The sequence below is a fragment of the Phaenicophaeus curvirostris genome, chromosome 4 (assembly GCF_032191515.1).
Source record: "Phaenicophaeus curvirostris isolate KB17595 chromosome 4, BPBGC_Pcur_1.0, whole genome shotgun sequence".
NCBI lineage: Eukaryota > Metazoa > Chordata > Aves > Cuculiformes > Cuculidae > Phaenicophaeus > Phaenicophaeus curvirostris.
The window spans coordinates 24,112,324-24,133,404 of NC_091395.1; the positions used below are offsets into that span (position 1 = coordinate 24,112,324).

At 38.2% G+C, this 21,081-nt stretch overlaps 1 protein-coding gene across 2 annotated transcripts in view; it reads left to right on the top strand.

Annotated features, from left to right (window-relative positions):
- Positions 1-21,081, top strand: part of DKK2 (dickkopf WNT signaling pathway inhibitor 2) — an 83,334-nt gene that overhangs the window by 40,119 nt on the left and 22,134 nt on the right. The window contains exon 4 of one of the 2 annotated variants that reach the window (XR_011337340.1): positions 428-2,230. Coding sequence is in view for 1 of the 2 variants with exons in the window: in XM_069855520.1 (XP_069711621.1) it covers positions 428-678 (251 nt within the window). In the remaining variant the exon portion in view is untranslated. Of the gene's footprint in view, positions 1-427; positions 3,939-21,081 lie in introns of those variants that run through there. The other variant, XM_069855520.1, reaches the window with a different exon arrangement.

Below are 21,081 nucleotides of genomic sequence, written 5' to 3' on the forward strand. Positions count from 1 at the left end.
GACTGCACACATCTTCTTCTTGTAACTGTCATGTCAGAATCATCAGTTTGGAAAAGACCCACTGGATCATCGAGTCCAACCATTCCTATCAATCACTAAACCATGTCCCTGAGCAACTCATCTCCCCATCTTTTAAATACCTCCAGGGAAGGTGACTCAACCACCTGCCTGGGCAGCCTCTGCCAGTGCCCAATGACCCTTTCTGTGAAAAAAATTTTTCTGATGTCCAGCCTGAACCTCCCCAGGCAGAGGTCTCATTAATTACCCACTTGAACTGTCCTAATTAATATCTTCCATTGTGCCTACATCTTTCAAATAGCCACAGGTGGAAATATCATCTCTCCTTTTTCTGAGCTTCATTTGCATTAGTCTGCAGTGAATCTGTACATTCTCCTATGAGGTAAAATAATTTGGTTGCTCTTTTTAGGACATGAAGGTGATCCCTGCCTACGGTCATCAGACTGTATTGAGGGACACTGCTGTGCTCGCCATTTCTGGACCAAAATTTGCAAGCCTGTGTTGCATCAGGGGGAGGTGTGCACCAAACAGCGCAAGAAAGGTTCCCATGGACTGGAGATTTTCCAACGATGTGACTGTGCCAAGGGGCTGTCTTGCAAAGTGTGGAAAGATGCGACCTCCTCTTCTAAATCAAGACTTCATGTGTGCCAGAAAATCTGAATGATGATAAGGAAGATAGTACTAAGTGACTGTGGCTTTATGTATTTAATGCATTATGGCATTGTGGAAAATGAGGACTGCAAATGAAAGCAGAATGGCTAACATAACAGTTAGGGTAGTGGTAGAAGTCACACCAAAAGCATTTATTTTTGAGCTGATGGTAAACACAAGTGCAGCTGAAGTTCTCCTACTGTGCAGCTCTTCTGTAAATAACTTCTACAGTTTGTGGGAAATGCTAGGATGCAAACAAGTACAGTGGACATTAATGTCACTTACCTTGCTGTGTTGTCCCGTGATGTTTCAGGGGTTCAGTGTTAGGGCTACAGTGGGTGTCCAGCATGGTAATGGCTGCTAAATTAATTATATACATTGTACTCCTATAGGAAGCAGTGCCTGCCCAGAAGGTACATCTGTCGACTTATTCAACCACATTGCAGGTGTGAGAAATGGAAATAAAGTTACTGTGAATGTCCACAGGTCCTTGTCATTCAGGGCTGACACTTCAGCAAGAAAAGCCCTCCTGCAGGACAGGAGTGCTATGTTTTGCAGGCCCTCATGAAAGAGGTGAAAACTTGCCATCTCACATTTTCAAGAGAGCAGCAGTTTCTCTAAGAGGAGACATTTAAACAGGGTTTTGTTTCCTTTAGATAGGTAAATTGAAATGCTTTATGTAGTTCAATGTCATAGTATGGCACTTAATTGCTTGTATTTGCCTCAGTTTACGGTTAGCATACATTGCGTTGAACAGATGAAGCAAATATGTGCATGCTGAATCCAGAATTATATACAGCAGTTGCTCATTAGTCATAAATATACTTTCCTTGCCTAAGCATGCTTGTATTATAGATATTTCCAAAAGAAATAGCAGAGTGTTGAAGTGCCTAACACAAAGAGCTACGAATTTGTTTCGCCATTGCTGTTATAAGAGATGATACAAATATTTGTTGAGGTGTTAGAAACATACTGCTACAAACTCAGATTTTTACAGCATATTAATGGCAACAGGCTACTGATGGCACTCTGCAGAAATATAACAGATTTGTTTCTTAGAGGCAGCAAAGAAAAAAGAGTTGGTTTTTGTGAGTACCTCCTCTCCTGCAGAAAACGATGTGAGAAGATGGTATGACATCAAATGACCCCTTAAACATCATGTGATGTCACAGCATACCAGCCTCCAGCATGTATTCATCCTGAGCTTGGTGTCCTCTCAGTCTGGACTGTTCTGTCAGGAATGATGGAAGTATGTGGACTCTGGAAACAAGCTGACAACTCTACGTTGTTTTTGTACTTGTTACAAAAAGGACAGTCTCCTTCCCCTGACTTATCTCTGAGTTTTTTTTTCATTTTACTTATTTGCAAGTATTCCTTTGTATAGACATTGGTAAAGAGACTTATTTCTTTAAAGAAGTCTGATTTTATAATTGACCTACTGCTAAGTTTTAATTGCCCATTTATTATTACCCATTTTCATGTTTTGTAATACAAGGGACTTTTCTGTTTAATCAGATATGAACAATGTGGGTAGACCAGTATGTAGTTGAACTTAGACCCTGTCACTCCTAGCTGACACCTCTTTCTGCCAGTCGTGGTTTGATGACTGGTAGCTTAGCTCCACCACCATACTAATTCTTCCCAATTAGGACAGAGACCCCAGCTACATTGCCTTTATCTTTCATAAGAGTCTGAATAAGAAGAGTATTTCACATGTCTCTTTCCCCACTGGAGTTGGATCTATTTTCCTAGAGGGTCTTCTGTTTTTTAATAGTCTCAGTCAGAGTATTATCTTGCAGTCCTGTCATTGCAAATCTGCTATTTCAGAGTTTTTCTAGTGTCACTGAAACAGGAATAAGGCTCAGAAATAGTGGAATTTCAAGACATTAAAAAAGTACAGGAACTGATTTTGCAAGAGTTATTTACACTGACACACTGCATACTCAGAAGAGGAATTCCATTGCTGTCATTGTGATTACATATAGAAGAAAATGATACACAGCATGAGCAGGGGTGTTTGCAGAAATATGGTCTCAACAATTTTTAGCTCTTCTTAATATTGGCCTACCCTTTTTCTTCCTGCAAAACATAGTTATTCGGGATAATTTATTTACAGGAAATGTTTAATGAGATGTATTTTCTTATAGAGATATTTCTTACACAAATCTTTGTAGCAGAATATATTTGCAGCCTGTTGACTTTAATGTAGAAAAATGTATAATAAGATTAAATATATTAAATGTCCTTTCCCATTCCTCCCCAAATATTTTACCCATATTCCTTTCCTTACCTGATGCTTAAGAAGAGAAGTTCTTTCTGGAAAACTATGCAGGTCTATTGAAAAAAAAACAAACCCATATATATTTTAGCTGTACAAGAAAAAGCATCTGACTGTACTTGTGTCTCAAAGCACTGTGTAGGCTAAGTCTTCGTAAAACAAATGAAGGTCATCTTAAAATCCCCATGTGTCTTTTCAACAAAACTGGTTTAAGTGGCAACTCTCTGTATGCTTCTCTTGGAACACTTTATACCTAAACATTTGAGAATAATTTTTGAAAATACATTATGAATGAATCCATAATGTTCAATCAACCAGACTAAATCGTAAAGGTGCCCAGACACATTCCCTAGATAAATATACATAGCAGAGAGGGTAAAGCTGGTATTCCAATTACCTGGTATTTTGCTATAGGTTATGGCATACAAATGCACTGCTTCAAGATCTATAACTAGCAACTCCGAAATAGCAGAAAACAGCATTCAGCTCTAATAACATGAAACAATCCATATGACACAACTGAAACTATTGCTACTAAAACCAGCCAAATTCTGACCCCACAACCCCCCCCCAGAGCTCAATAAATATTGCAAAATAATGGTTGTGCTTATTGAGCAATGGTCTCAATATCCTTGTTACTTGTTTCTGTTAAGTCTTTGCTCAAACAGATATACATTTGGAGGGTGGAATGGGCTAAAAGTCACGCTAGTGTTTGTACAAAATGAAAAGGTTTTGCTACTGTTATTTGCAATATTTGGTGGGTAAGCCTCTGAAAAATTCTAACACTTTTAACAAGAACATAATAAAGTTGTTTGGTTGGTTGTTTTTTATAAATCACACTAATAATAAAGCCATGCTTTCTTACCTAGCTCACTGGTCTGACGTATCACATTTTTCTGATGTTGCATTAGGCAGGAGTGAAGGAGCAGAGTTAGGCTAGGAGTCTGTGCTACTTCATTTTAATTCATACCGTTTCACTGAGATGAACAGAAGTTTTCTGCTTTATTATCTAGTCTGGTCTTTAACATGCTCACCCCACCAAAGAGTGCTTACAGTTCAACACAGATCCCACACCAATTCTTACCTCCTGGTTTGCCTTCAACTTTATATGACTGTTGTCCATTGCTGAAATGTGGCAAACGTCTGCCCCCATTTATATTACTGCTCTGCCAGCATTTTACAGATGCACTTGAGCCCACAGTTCAGGTGGTAAGGAGGAAGCACAGAAAATGGCAGTGGTTGTGGAGAGGGTGGACTGGAGAGAGCCAGCCAGGAGCTTGAAATGGACAAATGGACCCATTACCAAGAATGGACGAAGGGCAAACATCCTCTGTCTGTGCCACATCCCCACAGCACAGACCCAAAGGGAGGAGGCCTGATTAATTGAGTGATTCTTGTCTCTTAAAAGCTGAAGTGTTGAGCATATGTCCCCCTGACAACAGCAGGCATTGGTCCTTGGTCCTTTGCAGACCCAAATCTTACTAATTCCAGAGGCTTTGATTTGGCACCAACCCTCAGATGCATTGTTCGTTGCTACAGCTCACAGCCCGGCTGTGCCTAGGCATCCCACTGGAAGACTGCAGCAAAGGAAGGAAAAGACAAAGCCAGGAGACAGCTGCTGCATTGCAGAACTCCAGCTGGTCCCAGAGTTATTATTTTGACCACCACTGATGGGACTGACCCCAATGAATATACAGCATTGGACAGAGCTCATTGAAAACTTGTTTATTCTGGCAGCTCCCTGTTTTTTTTGGAATTGCTTATTGTTACAGCATGAGTGTCAATTACTTATTTACAAATGTCTGTTACCAATAAACTCTTTGGTTTTTTACAGTACTGGTTTGCAGCTTGATTTAGAAGTGGTTTGCTGCATGCCAACTTCCTGAAGTAGAGGAAATAAACTTCTAAAGGAAATCAACATTTTAAGAAGCACAGGCTTTCCCTCAACGTTTTCCTTCTAGGTAAAAAAACCCCTGCTTTTAAAAATAGGAGGAAAAATACTTAATTAACGCAAAAACATATCCTGACACAGTTTTAGTCTTTGTGTCCTTAGCAAAACTCATACTGTAATTTTCCACTGTTACTATCAAAGCTGGACAAAAACTTGTCAGAAAACAGAAATGTACAATTGTGTGATTGCTATGGCGTGTGTATTCCTGTTTTCTATTCCATATAATCTATTCTTTTTTTCTGAGGCTATGTTGTTCATCAATATTCACTTGGCAGGTTTGCTTTTTTTTTAAAAAAAATCAACTATTATTAATAAAACATTCAATAATTCAGTACAATCATAAGCACAGACCTCACAAATACTGTGTCTTTCCTTAAGAACAGTAACTTAATGGACCCATCAAGGTATATAAATACACACAAAGTAGTGAATGACATAGTTCTGGAAAAAATTGCCAGGAATTTTGGAATGCATACATTAATGAATCAAATGGCCACCTGAAGCTATAGGAAAATCCACATCAAAATTTTCTGGGGAATGTCTTTATCAATACAGTCTATTTCCTGAAATACCTCTCTGAAACTTAAACACTTTTGAGTATCTGGAGGCTGATTTACCAATGATCCACTAAGCATAAAGTCCTGTAGAAGTCCATGGGAGCAGCTGAGGTGCAACACTTTGGTAGTGTTATCTGATGTCCTTGTGGCACCTTTGCTGAAAAATAAAAGCAAACCCAGAAAACACTCACTGCAGAACTGCAAAGACTTCAGAGATCATCAGTAAGAACATTGTAGCAATGGAAAACTGTTACAGGAAAGGAGAGTCACAGAGAACAATGAGGTTTATTAGTTATTTTAGAAAGAAAATTATGGTCAAGGTTATTATTAAGTACTATGAAATAATGAGGAGTTGAGAGAAGGTAACCTGATGCAATAATTTAAAATTCTTCAAACCAGAAAGAAAGAGTAGATCATCATTGTATTCTTGTGCATAGCAATATACTGTATTTTACCCACTTAGCCCTATAAACACAGTGATGAACATTTTCCTACAGGGCACATTGCACATGGTGTCAAATAGTATTTCCCTCAAAACCTTCTCAGTTTGAAGTCACAAAAAGAGAAGGTGGCTTGTTCCATGTTTAAACACACCTGGCTTATCCCCATTCATTTTTATTTGGATTTATTTCTTTAATTTTTCTGCTGAATGAAGGAGACATGTTGTAGCTCCAAATTTCTCCTCATTAAGGTACTTCTACACTGAAAGCAACTCACATTTTGATCTTCTTAACAGTCTTTGTATCATGATCCTTTTTGCTGAAAGCACACATTAGCCTTATGGAACACCTAAAAAGACATAGCAGAAGGTTTTTGACAGCTGTACTGGGGCCATCTGAGGTTCTTGCATCTAGGGAAACTGATGAGACTGTTAGGGATTTTGGGACAATCACAGTAACTGCTAAAGTGATCAGCAGTTAAATGCTCATATCAGCTTTGTTTCCATTTAAATCAGTACCTGTGGAGGTACTCAGATAAATGCTGTGATTTAATGTTCGTCAGAATTAGAGCTAGTAGGAAACCTATGCCATTTCTTTTTTTAAATTACTTCTTCCATTTGGGGGTAGAAAACTTTCTTGATCATGGATTTTAACATTTGGTCACCTCTAGATAAAAATATATTTTGTACTAACAAAGTGTTCATTATTAATGCTACATCAAAAAATGTTTTTCCAGTTCTTAGTACTCAGTGGTCTTGGGCCCCAAGGGACACCTCCAATGCCTGCCCAAGAACATTTGGCTCTAGCTCCTCAGTTCATGATTCTCCCTTTGTTGACTGCTCATTAAATTTTCACCAGGACACCCACTAGCACCTTTGACAGCAGCTGAATGACCAGCATGTACCCTATTGCTTTGTTTTACCCAGTCCATCCCCACCCTGAGTCTGCAGTCATCTACCTGCAGTTGAAATTTGAAGTCTTTGGTGCTGGGACTGACTTTTTGTCCTGTATTTGTACAGCACTTAGCACAAGAACATGCTAGTCTCTAACTAAAGGTCTATTAGCTTTACTATTTTTACTGCCATGTATGACTGGAAACACAAACATCAGATATAGGATTATTCTGTTAAGACTTCCTAATGCGAAATGAAACACAGCACTGCCCTGCCTCATACTACAACAGTTTTCAACTTGTTGAAACGAATCAACACTTGTGATTCATGAACCCCCCATGTTCAGAGAGCTTAAGCTAGAAAGCAAGCCTTGTTGTCAGTAAGTCAGAAAAAAATTAGGAGTTTGCAAGTCAAAAAGAGGCTAGAAAAATACTGTACTGAACCCAGAGTGAAAAAAACCTCATTCTTTGAAAAAAGGTGAGCCAGTTACAGACTCTGGGAAGTTATTCTCTCTTTTCAGTGAGAATGTGAATCAAGTGGCAAGTATCTGGGACAATACACACCCTGCAAATTCAAGCAAGCTGGTGACAGTGCTTCATTGTCCTCTCCCAGGAAGGTAGAATTGCTGTTTCTGTGGCTGTACGTTTCCATCTATGACAACTATACTTTAAATGATATCTCACCATCACACTTGATATCATGCTAACTGCAGAAATCCTTGTTATCTGTTGTTCTCGTCCCATGAAAAACATACGACTATGCTATACTGGGATTACAAACTGCTTCTAAAGTAACATGATAATTTAAACTCCATCTCTCAGATGGGCAAGGCAAACAAGCACTAGATGGGCCTTCCAGTTAGTCTTTTTTTTTCTCTTTTTCAATAAATGGTGCGTGACGGTCATATGCTAAACTCATTTGTCAGTCTTATTTTTTTATCTATTGCCTAGAAAATGCATCAGCCTACTGATGGAAGGGAGATTTTGGGGCTGTGAATTAAAACCAGCCTGCTATGAGGAGTGAGGACAGGTGCAGTCTTTGGCCAGCTAAGGAGGTAGAAGAGTTGATTGTGAGAAGGATCTAGACAAGACCATTAATTAGGAAAGAGGGAAGAACAGGGCACTTTGTCAAAACAGTTTCCAAATCCATGATCTTTCACCTGAAGCACCCTGATCCAAGTCCAGCCACGACCAAGGGGATTCCAGCTTGTCCTGATGATGTGATAGTAAAATGGTCTACACACACAGTGGTTGGTGGTCTTGGATTTCTTCCCGGAGTAGTAGAGTTCCCAGCTCAGCTCAGCTCAACTTTGGTCCAACTGGCAATCCTCATTATGTTATAATGAGGCCTGAATGGAAATAAGCTGCAGAGGCACATTCTTTCTTTCCTCGTTTCATGTGCCTTTCTGAGAAGATGCTGGCACACTGGTGGGGCTGCATGAGATGTGTCATAGACATTAGCTCGAGCTGTATCACGCTGAGCAAAGTGGCACAGTCGAGCCACTGCATGGCCCATGAAGAGGGGTTTCATCAGAAAAAGAAGAGGCCGTGTGCACCTGTGGTTTTACAAAAAACCCTGACCAGGCCTCCAGGAGCACAGTGCATCACACGTGGAAAGTCCAGAGTGATTATTTTTCATGGCCAACACAAGGCAGCCCTGAAGGAGATGTGATGGATAAACTGAGTGGTGGAGTCTACCAGAGTTGTTCATTTGTTCTGGGAGAAAAGAGCAAGCACCTGCCACATTCAGAAGAAGTTATGGACATGTGTGTCCCTGCTCAGATGAAGGGACAACTCTGACACTGACAGCCCCATACAAATATGATTCTACACAAGTTCATAAAAGTTGGGCACACTAAGCCCTGTTGACTCATGCCATGACACCTATTTGATCCCCTGCACACCAGGCTGATTTTTGTGGTTACTAAGAGCTATTAATCTATGAACTCAGGAAAAGAAAGTAAGTTAAAGTAAGGTTTATAATACAGGAATTCATTACATTATATGAAATATATGGAGATCTAAAGGAAAACAATACTTGCCACCCATAACTTAAATGATGATGCCATTCTTCAAAAAGGTGAGCTGGGCATGGAAACTCTTTTGTGTATGGCTGTCATTTTTTGGTTTTTTTTCTAAGTAGAAGATCTTCTCTCCTTCCTCCAAACGCTATCAGTCTTTCCTTTACTAGCCAATACCAAATGATTAAAACCTGAGAAGTCTCACACAATATCACATCACTCCTTCCCCTGAAGGGACAAAGTTTCTGATCAGGTTAAGTTTCTTGACTCCTTTTCCTTGAAATTACTTTATTTTTAGTTTTGGGGAAGTTGCTTTGCCTCAGGACAGTTTCTTTCTCTGCTGTTTCGTTGACTTTGCAGTGGAAAGGGAAGGGGTGTTTGGACTTACGAATTGGGAAGGTCACTGCTGGGGTGGAAGGGCTCTTCAGGCTTGTTCTAGGAGGTCAGACTGCATCTGTGCATTGTCTTTTGTTGGCTGGTATTTACTAACCAAGCCTAGAGCTCTGGGGCAACTGGACTCTGCTATGCTAGGACAGTAACGGGTGATTGAGCTTTTACATATTATCCTTTACCTGTTCCTGAGTTCACAAAATTTTCATTTGTTAAGGGTGCTTAGCAGAAGTCTATGGTCTAGAAAAATGTGAAATTCAGTGAGTTTATCTGGAAGCATCCCTTACTCTTTGCAGCCATGGTCTATATTTGTTACCTTCGCTGTCTTCAAAAAAATCCTAAAAGCACTAGAGATATACAGGGGGACAAAATCCACAGTTCATTTCAGATCTTGAGGTAATTCACCTTCAAGATAGAAATATGTGGGTATTAAGGGGTTTCTTTTGTTATTTTTTTAGTAAACTGTACCATCACACACCTATTTATATCACTCTTTCTACTGAAAAAACTAAAAATCACTTTTCATTTTTATTTGCCCCTTCCTTGAGGACCATGCTTCTATATAATTTCAATTGCTTTTGAAATACTTCAAACATTTACATCATATTTCTAACTAAAAGTATAGTTCTACTTGTATAATTTTGACCCTTAGAGCACTTTTCACTGCTTTTCATATGCATCTGAGATAGGAAAACCAAGGAGAAATAGAAAAAAATCTGTATTTATTGACACAAATTGTGAAAAAAATAATTTGGAATTGTTTTTGATTTGTGGAGGGAGAAAGACAGCCTTTTTAATATAACATTTAAAAAAGTTTTTGGAATATAGTAGACAATGCACAGGATGAAGAAAGGTCTGTATGCTACTCAGCTTCTCTCATGCAAGGCACATTCTTAGCCAGAACCTAAATGTACAGATCCAGCAATCTAATATTTATAATTTGAACTTAATAAAAAATCTTAAGCATTTAAGTTAGTTTAACCTTATATATCAAACATCAAGGGCTAGATTTCTAGTCTTTTTTTTCCTGTATATTCAGTAAGTTTAATATTCTTGCCTCCAAACAAGATTACATTAAAATGCCCATAATGATTAAACTAAATTTACAATTCTAGGAAAATTAACAAACTTCCCAGTATTCTTTCCTACATGATATAAGTGCTTGGCAGAGACAAAACACTTAAACCCTCAGTTGCCAGGGTTTATTTACTGAAATGGGGGGTATTATTGATTTGTCATATGACTGAGCTGTCTAATGAGGAAAAATCAAGTTCTTAGCAATTTTCTTGGATTTTCAATTGAACTTTTCAACAATTTTCATTTAATAAATTCATATTATTATGGCTGTAATTGGTTTGTAATTGCTGTTGTGACACTCACACCTGTCATATAATTAGCAGATATACTTTCAGAATTAAAATTTGAAATTAAATGCTATTGATAAAACTCTAATGCACTGAACATGAAAAGAGTCTGTTTCCTTTTGTAACACATAAATGCTGCATAACACACCAAGTTTTTTGCTCAAGTGCAAGATAATTTCTGTACACTTAAAAGGCTTGAGGTTTCTCACTCAAGCTGTAAGAACAGATTCCTGAGGTTCAGGCTGGAGAAAAGGAAAAGATGGGAATCTGGGCTGCCACAGCCTGTTTGCCTGTCCCACAGCATTCCATGCTGGAGGCTTGGACAACCCATTGTGAAAGGCAATATGTGTCTCACAGAGGTGATCTCTGACTTGAGTCACGCAAGCTTTGTAGAAGAAAGTGTAAGGAGGCACTGAGTGAAGCAGAGTAGCTATAGAAAATGCTAAAGCAGGGTCTGCTGATACCAAAAATATTTTCTCGATTCTGACTGGATTGACAACTGGCTGCTTGGTCCAAGCTTGTTCCATTCTCATCTCATTCCCTTCACCTCTGCTATGCTCCACAGCTTCCCTTCTTATTTTCCTCTCCTCTTCTTCTTTTTTTTCAACATAACTCCCCTTTTCCTTGTCTTTCTAATCCCTGAATAATTTTCCCCTGGCAAAAAGGGAGAATTAAGACGTAATTTATCATCACAACATTGATAGCTATGCACTACCTCTCTCAATTCCCTTCCCTTTTCATGTATATATAAATGTGTTTAGATATATATATGTATTCTGTCTCTTCAAGGCAGGGAGATAGTTTCTTGCCCTACCACTTGTACAGTGTCCAGCAAACTGTGCCTGGTTTTAATTGGTCTCTCGTAAGTTACAGAGTCAGCAAAACCTCTGCAAGAAGAAAAGGAAGGAAACTTCCTCTCCAAGGACTTTTGACAGTGATGAGATATTTTCTCAACCTGAACTCTGACAGAAAGTACCACAGTCTCACCATGTAGAAAATTCAAATCATTAGTCATTTGACTTACATGGAAGAACTGTATATACTCCTATCACAACCTATAGTTCTTCACCCATGGCTTAATAAGATGCCTCCAAACTTTTCTCTTTGAATTTCTCATTACTACTCAGGTAGCGCAGCTATAATACTTGGTTTCTTGTAAATACATAATACAGAAAACAACCCAGATTTCCATATATCCCAAACTCCTGCATGATGTGGCTCACAGTGTTTCAGCGGTGGTTTTAAATTGAATAAATACACAAAGATCCAGATAATCTTTGCAATGTAGTTGTGGCAACATCTCAGATGATCTCAGCTGTGCCAGGGACATGGTTATCAGCATATACTTTTACCACAAAAACTTAAAAAAACCTTAATTTTTAAGACACGTGGGGTAAAGATAAAGATCACTAGAATGCTACAGATCTTCTGCCTCAGAGTCAACAGAGCTTGTCAGATTGTTGGAGAAATCTCTGGTTTATGTTCAGTCTATAAGTTAAAAAAAAAAAAAGTTGTATAATGAAAAATTAGACAGTATGGGAAGAGCACAGCATTCTGGAAACCTGGGAAACTTCCTTCAATAAAGCTATAAAGCAAACTCCCAGAAGTGTTTTCCAGATTTTGTAATGTTCTTACCCATTAGCTTTCTGAACAGGCACTTAGGGCCTTTCAGGGATTCCATTTGCACCAACCAGCATTCTTCTGCTTGGTCATTTGCAGCAATGACTGAAGCATCTGTACTGGCAAGTCTCAGTAGAGATTTATTACTCTGTCACTGTGCCTTCCCTTAGCCATGACTGACACATGCAACAAACCCTATTATGCCTCTCCATCTGCCTCCTCAGCCTTCTGTTTTCTTGTCTTGTCCTTTCCTGAATCATGTCCTTTACCCTCCTGTTGAACACCAACCCCCTGCAAAAGCCACAAGCCCTGTGGGTTTTATGCTTTCGGCCTGGTTTCAAGATTCAGTGTTTCCCTTGCTTTTTGCCCTCCATGCGCTAATCAGGGATCCCCTAGTGGGGTCCAGGATCTAAGTGCCTGTTTAACTTCTGTCCTCAACATTTCAAAACCATTAGTCAGGGACTGGACTGTGGCCATCAGAATACTAGTATTGTAAAGTAAACAGTAACTCCCATATTGTCTTCACCCCCTGCATATGGGAGACAAATAATGAGTCCCACAGTGTAATTTTTATTTTCATTCCATATTAATTTTAGTTATAATTATAAGCTAATAGCTGTTTCCTGGCTATTAGATGGAGCACAGTGAGGTACCACAAAACATGAAGATGGGAACCCTGAGATGGGAGGAAGGTACACCTGTGCCTTCATGTACTTCACTGTATTCTGAACTTTCTCTACAATTAGTAAGCTTGGTAATTTTCACTCTAATGAATTACCTGTGGCAGTCTGTATTACCTGCAAGATAATTACTTGATCCAGTAATGATCCAACTCATTGTCAATGCAAACTTCTATGAGTAAAACTCCATTAAATCCCCAGGGGATTTATTGCGGTAACAAAACCTAGTTCTCAACAAGTGCCAGTGAGATTTAGGTGCATGTAAATGGGTTGTATTTCATTAGTATAGTACCTATTCAAGTTCTGGTACACATCATTGTGATCTTCATCATAAAAAAAAAAAATCAGTGAACATGTGAAAATGGAAACGGATGCTTTTATAATAACTCTAATTAAGAAGACCAATTTACAGACTAGAAATATTTGTTTGCATGATCAACAACGATGTAACAGATCATGTATCTTCTGCATATATGCACAAGTGAATGCCTTCCTTTTTGCTTTATGAAAAAGCATAAGTCTCTAATGCAAATCAGTTGAGGAAAGACCAGTGAAAGAATTACACAGAAGCAGGAAAGAAAAGGTACTGTAGCATAAAAAAACCCAACCTGTGAGGGGAGAGTAAGATGACAATGTTTTTATGTGAAAAGAAAGACAAGACAGAAGTAAATAAATCCTACCAGAAAGTACTTATCTGAGGCAAAAATATGTGTATCTGCATAGCCTTCATACACAGATACATTACAGAGTCTGGCTCAGGTGTGGGCTTTTGAAGCATTTGTGCTTCGGTTTCAATTTGAGAACAACCTGGATAACTTTTGGATGCAATTAAGGTGGCAAATGTACTCCAACGGCTAATGGGGAGTCAGTCTATAGAATTAAGTTAGAGCTTATCCAAAGTAACTTTGTGGACCGTAAAACATGGCCATCAAATCCGCAGCACCAGTTCCTTGTGCAATTCTTCTCCTACTGGGAGCATTACTTGGCAGCATGGAAAGAACCAGAAATGAGAAAAACCTTGCAAGGGACTAAGGGATTGGTTAAAATTAGTTACACAAGAGGCACTGTCTTTTTCCCTACTTCAAAAATGAATACATAACTACAAAGGAAGCACACCTTTACATAAAACCAAAGAAAATATCAGCATGCACTGAAGTATGCTATAGATGTATAGTAATTTCAGAGAACAAATCATGAGCATCAAACTTCTCCATCCTAAACATCCTCTTGCAACCCAAACTGAACTGTCCAGGGGTCACTGGGGGAGACCTCCTAAGCAGCAGCTCAAAACTATGTATCATATTTGGTGATCCATTAAAAAGATACTCTTTTTTTAAGCTTAAATGTTTTCAACATTATAATCTTTGTCATCCACCTGAAAAGAAAAACAAAAGCGAAGTATTATAAAGGATGACATCCTAAGTCTATTGAAATAGGTGGGAGTTTTGGTACAGATGAAAATAGCCAGTGTTTGCACTAAAGAACTCTGAAATATATGCGCAGAAATTTCGTGTGTTACCTTACGTAGTGTTTGGTTGAAATTATTACAACAATAGTATTAACCACTGACAGGAACACACACTTTTCTGTTGGGACAGTTTTGTTATTTCAAGATATGCTGAGAATAAGACAAGAAAATTTTATGCATGAATGTAAATTTATAAAGTAGTCAAACTTCACGGCCATTGACAATTTCCCCATTTTTAATAATCTTTGGAGAATCAGTTTGCTGAAACAATTTTATTGAGTAAGAAAAGAAATCTTAATGATGCACTGCAATAACAAGACTAACCAGTAGCTTATGTGGCACAGAAACTTACTGGAAACATTGATATTGGAAAAAAACCTATATTGCATTAATGCTTATTCAAGGAACAGGCAACACTTGTAAGGAAAATTCAATTTGGTTTTGATGGGGTTCTCTAAGTCAGCTAATCCCTCACCTCCCATTTTTTTTATTTTTATTTTAGCTTTGCTTCCTTGTTTACAATTTTCTGTGCTACACCTCAAAGTCTGTAGGCTACAGGAGTATCATCCTTTTATCATCACTGAATCTTTATGTATTTAAATATCACTTCATTATTAGGGACTAAATTTCTTCCTTCCTTTCATGCTTTTTGGATCTTTGTTCTTGAGGGTTTTTTTTTGTCAGTATTTTTTCCCCAATCCAGTGTCTAAAGAAACCACAATGCAGAAAGAAAGCTGTCAAGTATAGGATCACACCTTAACGTATCAAACAGTATTTTTGACACTGTCTACGACTATTATGAAAGTTACAGAACATAAAAATCTTTGAATCTTGACTTGTGCCAGTACGCCACACTAAAGATTTCCTTTGGTTGCGATGGGAATAAGTCCTTTCTGAGGATACAAATTCTTAATAGATTATATGTTCCCTTGCAACATGGTTCAACACTGGGAGTTGCTTTTACGGAAAATCAAAGAAACAAGAAATGAAAGGAGTAGAGAAATGTAAAGGTATCTAGTACTTCACCAAGATGCAAGATAAGGACATGATTCAAGACAGTAAAATCTAAACTCCTGTCACATCTTACTCACTCGATAAATACTCAAAAAAATAGAAGAGTTAGGAGTATAATACCACAGGTGAAACCAGGTTTACTGTGAAGTTTTGCACAGAAGAAAGTTGTTTCAAGGAGGAATTTGAATAACACAAGGAGAGTTCCTTAGTGTTTGATAAACTGAAAGTGCCAGGAATCATATGAGATCACCCACTGGAGATGTTAAGCTATGAAAGAGAGAATACAAATAGAAAGGAGTTACTGAGGAAGGAGAGTAAAGAAGAGCAAGTAAATACTCTGTAGGGATGCGTGCCCTCAAACCCCTTGAAGTTATCAGGAGATTATATTAATCTCTGAGTAACTGCAGCATAGACTGAAGCCCAATAATTTTGCTCTTAGATCCAGTGCTTCCAGGACTTCTGCTGATGTCTATGTATCATAAGCCCAATAATAAATCTAGCCTTGGTGGTAAACTGCTCAGTCCACACTAGGAAACATCATCCAGAATAAAACCTGATACTGAGCTCTGCTGAATTCCAACATGTGCAGATCCATCAGTTTCAATTTCAGATACAAATCTTCAGCTCAGAAGTATCAGATGAATCCATTCTTCCCACAAAGCATCTAAATCAAGACCTTACATTAGGAAGCCGTGCTCCTGACAGTCTTGGGACGAAGATAAACCCTTAATTTAGGTGGTTTGAATCACACCCTGGAAGGTCTTTTGGCTCTGCAGGAAGCACCAGGACTGAGGCTCAGCAGCCGCTCTTGTCCTGTCCTTGGAACACACTTTGCACAGCCATGGAGGTAGCAGCACATCATGCTGCTCCTCAGCTTTTATTGAATGCCTTGGCTTTTCCTCTGAAGCTCACTTTCTCACTTTCACATCATAAGTTAAAATGCATTAATGAAGACACCTATATAAATTAATTTAATATGGAAGAGAAATGCAGTCAGCACTCAATTATACAGTTTGAACATTATGTAGCTTGTGCACTGATCTCAGAACAGCTCTGGCAGAGGCATTTCATTGGATTTCCTCCCCTAAAGAGAAGATTCACTCTCTCAGTACTCCCCCCAAATGGATGTAGTAATGAAATAAGGTATCCAGGCCAGAAAATGCAGATGTGCTTCTCTGCATGCTATTGACACCCAACTTCACAGCCACTGAGAACAAAGCTAGAAATGTTCACCACACCCAAGCTAACTCTGAAGAATTAGACAACTATGCCACTATGCCCTTTCTCCATCAGTTAAAGCATGTAAGTCTCTCTGGTTTTGTTAACTGCTTTCTCCATTTTTTCCTTTCTTCCCTAACAGACTGTTTGCCTGAATGAAGGCCCTACTAAGCATTGTTTCTAATGAAAAAAATTCTTTCAGTGGTACTTAATATTTTTATCCAAGAATTATACTTGGGCTACAGCATAGTCCTTCTTCTGTTTTGCACACAGCTCCTCTTGGAATGAGTAAGAAGTGACAGTGGTTGTGGAGGAAGGAATGCTCAAAGAATCATAATGGAAGAATTCCAGAAAAAAAAAACCCTACTTCTTTAGGTATGAGTCCAGACGCTCCTCTCTGCTTTGTCTCCCTCCCTGCCTGCTCTATCACACACACACACACACAATAGAGTTAGGGTAAATTGCAAAGTTTGCACAGAATAAAGAAAATTTATTGTTACTGACAGGCTATATGGAGCCAGTAACCAGGAGTAACTGGGGCCAGGCCCTTAAGGAAAATGGCCAGGAATATTCCAGGGTATTTTTCCTTTCAGCACTAAGCAATCTATAGGGAGTCAAAATTTATCAATATACTAGACTCATGCTTGAACCTATCAATTTTTTCTTCCATGAACTTTGGTCCATATACAAATACAGACTACAGACATCCTTACATGCTGAAACACTTGGCTTTTGTTTTTGCCACAGGCATAAGAGAATGAACACGAGTAAGTATATATGGATATAAGAGCAAGAGTGCATAAGATGCAAATCTATGGTCTAAGTAAAGAATTTGAGCATGAACCTGATTTTACTAAGAAGTTATATTTATGCATTTGACATTTGCATGCAGTATTGTAAAATTAAAATTCTTTATAATATAAAGATCATTGTTCAGCCATAGGATTCTGTGAAAACAGATTCAATGGAGACACAAGGGACAAAAAATCAAAGCTCTGCCTGTAACTGTGCACATAGTCAATAAGCTAGAAATTGCACACAAGGCTTCATTGATAATGAAAGCATAATAACATTAGCCTGCCATTTCCCTTTCATGGAAGAGCAGCAGAAGAAACAAAAGCTGAACGTTTGGCGAAACACCCAGAGAGCAAACACAACAACCCCACAAATACACACACATTCCCATGGTACAAGGCATCCTGTGTACAACTGCCCATCAACTTTACTCTCTAACTCTTTTTTCCCCCCCATATTGTAGGACTTTCCTTCACAACTGTTGCTTGAAACACGGAAACTCCTCTCCCATTTGAAAACCAAAATCAATCGCCATAAACTTTCTCAAGTTCTCAGTCATTCTGAACCACGAGTCAGTCATTTACTTTTGGTTCGGCATTAGTCCAGCAAAGCACTTACACATGTAGTTAACTTTAAGCACATGAGCAGTCCCATTGATTTCAGTGGGACTTCTCACAGATTTGACATTAAAGCAAGGGCAAAAGTGACTTGCTGGACCAGTGCCATAGACTGAAAAGCTCTTACTGCAGAGACTGAATATTTTCATGCATGGAGTCCCTGTCCCATTTTGTGTGAATGGATACCTAAAGATAATGATAATAATCACAACAGCCTCTGCTATTTCAGGTACAGGAGGGAATGGAAGATTTTTGTTGGACAGAAAACAATCATCCATCCAAAGTGGTATGACAGCTGCTATCAGGTGTTGTTTCTGTGTTTCCTAGGACAACGAAAATAACATTATTCTGTTTCCACAGCAACACAAATGTATTATGTCATGATGCAAAATACATTCACAGCATGCAACGAGAAAAGAAAGGCTTATATATAGTAACATAACAGATGAAAGGTCCCTATCCAGCTCAAGTAAAATTTTTTCTCCAGTAACCTACATAACACAAAATCAGTCTAGAATATATATTTCTCTGTTCCATCACTGTGCACTGGCACTGTTCTACTTCACATCAATGAAGTGACTGCATTTTGTTGGGTTTTGAACATAGATTCTTTGCATTGTATGATTAATCATGGGTATCAGCCAGAAACTGTCTTATTCTTCTACTTACTCACGCTTTTCTGACCCATTTGTTACTTATCATTTGATAAATGTGTAGTACTACAGAATGGACAAAAAATGAAGCTTGACACAGGACGCACATTGGTGATTGACTGGGTCTTGGCTGTCTGACTCAACCCTAAAGAAATCACTACTGCTTACATGCAGACCAGCACCATGACTCATGAACAGATAACCTGCAACATAGAGGGAGTGCAGCATACACTGGTTGTGCTAAACTTCCTCAGTACACCAACATGAATCCCACACGGCATGCAAAAGACTCGGTCCCAGACTGGATATTTGGACTCATTAAAACCATCTAGCAGGGATGATTTACATGCACAAATGCTGTCATGCATGTGTGATAACTCTAACCTACATCAGATACACAAAGGCAGCTGTCCATGTCCCATGTACTACAAGCGCCTGCATTTCTCTTCAGGATGTCTCTGATAGAAATATAAAATGATGATACATCATAGATGAAAACCTACAACCAAAATTGTCACTCAATCCTTAGCAGAGGCGTGTGTCACTGAAAGGGCTGTAGCTGGAAGAAATGATCTTCCCTACAAAAACACTGAGTTAGATGATGACTCTTGGAGTTGGGCCAGCCACTGTTATTCTAAAATTTGTGAAGACCAGGAGAAACTGTGTACAGCACTACCAGTTCACCCATGGGTGAATCCATGCTCCAATAGAGGTTGATCAAGTGTGAATGGCACATAACTGAACCAAATTTATCTCAGCTTTCAGAAAGTCATAGCTGGCATCTTGCTGCCAGGAGTCAATTCTTCATAGCTATCTTCTTGATTTTACTATAAAATGCTGTCTTCAGCTTACAGCAAAACTGAAATGGAACTGGTGGGACAACGTAGGAAATGTTGGCTGACTAGCCTGTTTGTGAAATATAACTATTTCATTTTTGATGAGTAAAGAGAGATCACAGTCACAGATACAAGTATTTACAAGTGCAAGCTATTATCTTAAGAACTCTAGGATTTAGCTAGGGAAAAATACATTTACTGGAATGAACACTGACAAGTAAAATATTTAATCCCCAAAGTTTTATTTCCCTCAAACATAAAATAATATTACTTTGAATGGTCCATAAATAACATTAATGGAGAGATTTTGAATGGGAAATCTCTAATGATATATGAGAGAGGACTTTAACAGGATAAACTGGGCTCTTTCTCAAACTTGGCAACTGTATTATAAACAGTTTAGGTTTTTTAAGCAACATTATAACCTGTTATCTGTTTGGATCAAATCCTAAAGAAGCTTTTTGTTCCAAATTTAAAAACATCTCCAACGCAGAAGCAACTATAGGAAAAATAGTTTCACTGACCTGCCAAATTTAGAGAAAAGATTATTTTAGTCCTCTGTGCTGTGATGTGAGCTCTCTGTATATGCTAATGGACAATTATGCAAAGCCTCATTTGTGTTTTAAAGTAGTGTACATAAACAAAGTCTTCATAATGAAGTCCTGCCTGCATAACTGCGGTCTGAGCGTACATCCAGAGGCCAAATGGATTAAATGCTGCACTTTTAAATTAATGTTTTCATACGATGCTATTTGGAAAATGTTTGAGATAGGTAAGTGCTACTGATCTCTTTTTGCAAGTTAAATAAGCAAAGCAGAGAGACAGACAAGCTAATTGTCCAAATTAGCATAGGAATGTTTCCCCCCCATCTGTAGTCCTCAGCTCTATGCCTCAAGCAAAAATAGTAATACTGGGACATAAAATACAGGTCAAAATTTAAGCTATTGTAGATTGACAGCATTCTCCCAACATGGTAATTGTAAGCAAAATTAAAATTCCATCAATTATGAATCATTGACAGAGGTTCCATTTAGGAATAAAATTGTTGCTGGAGTGGGGAAACAGACCTAAGCTCTGTCTTTAAAAACATACAATGAATTTATGTGGTAAAGACCTTAGCCGCTCACATTCATACTAAAAATTGTGCATTAATCCAACATTTTCTAGTTTGTATGCTGAACAATTTTGAACCAATAAAATAACTTTACTGAACTTATGATATATGTATGCTGTAGCTTACCCCACTGAAAAAGGAAAACTGTATCTAATGTAATGTAGACAAACAATTCAGAGAAAGTATGTAGAGTATAAGTACTAAATGTAAATCTTTCTAACTAGGAAACACTTATACAGAAAGTTTATTGTTCAAGAGTATAATTATGGGGGACAATGTCATTATGCATAATAAAAAGTCTTAAAATAATTCCATCTATTTAAATCTATATTTAGCATGTATTATCTCAGTTGAAACGCCATGTGCAAGATTTCACTAAGTCAACATTAAGATGCCTTAATTGCAGCATTGGTAAGAAACAATATTAAAAGCATTCAATGAGATTACTACTCTGCCATAAAATTTTGAGTTATCGACATTTTATGCTTGATAAATCTTTCAACT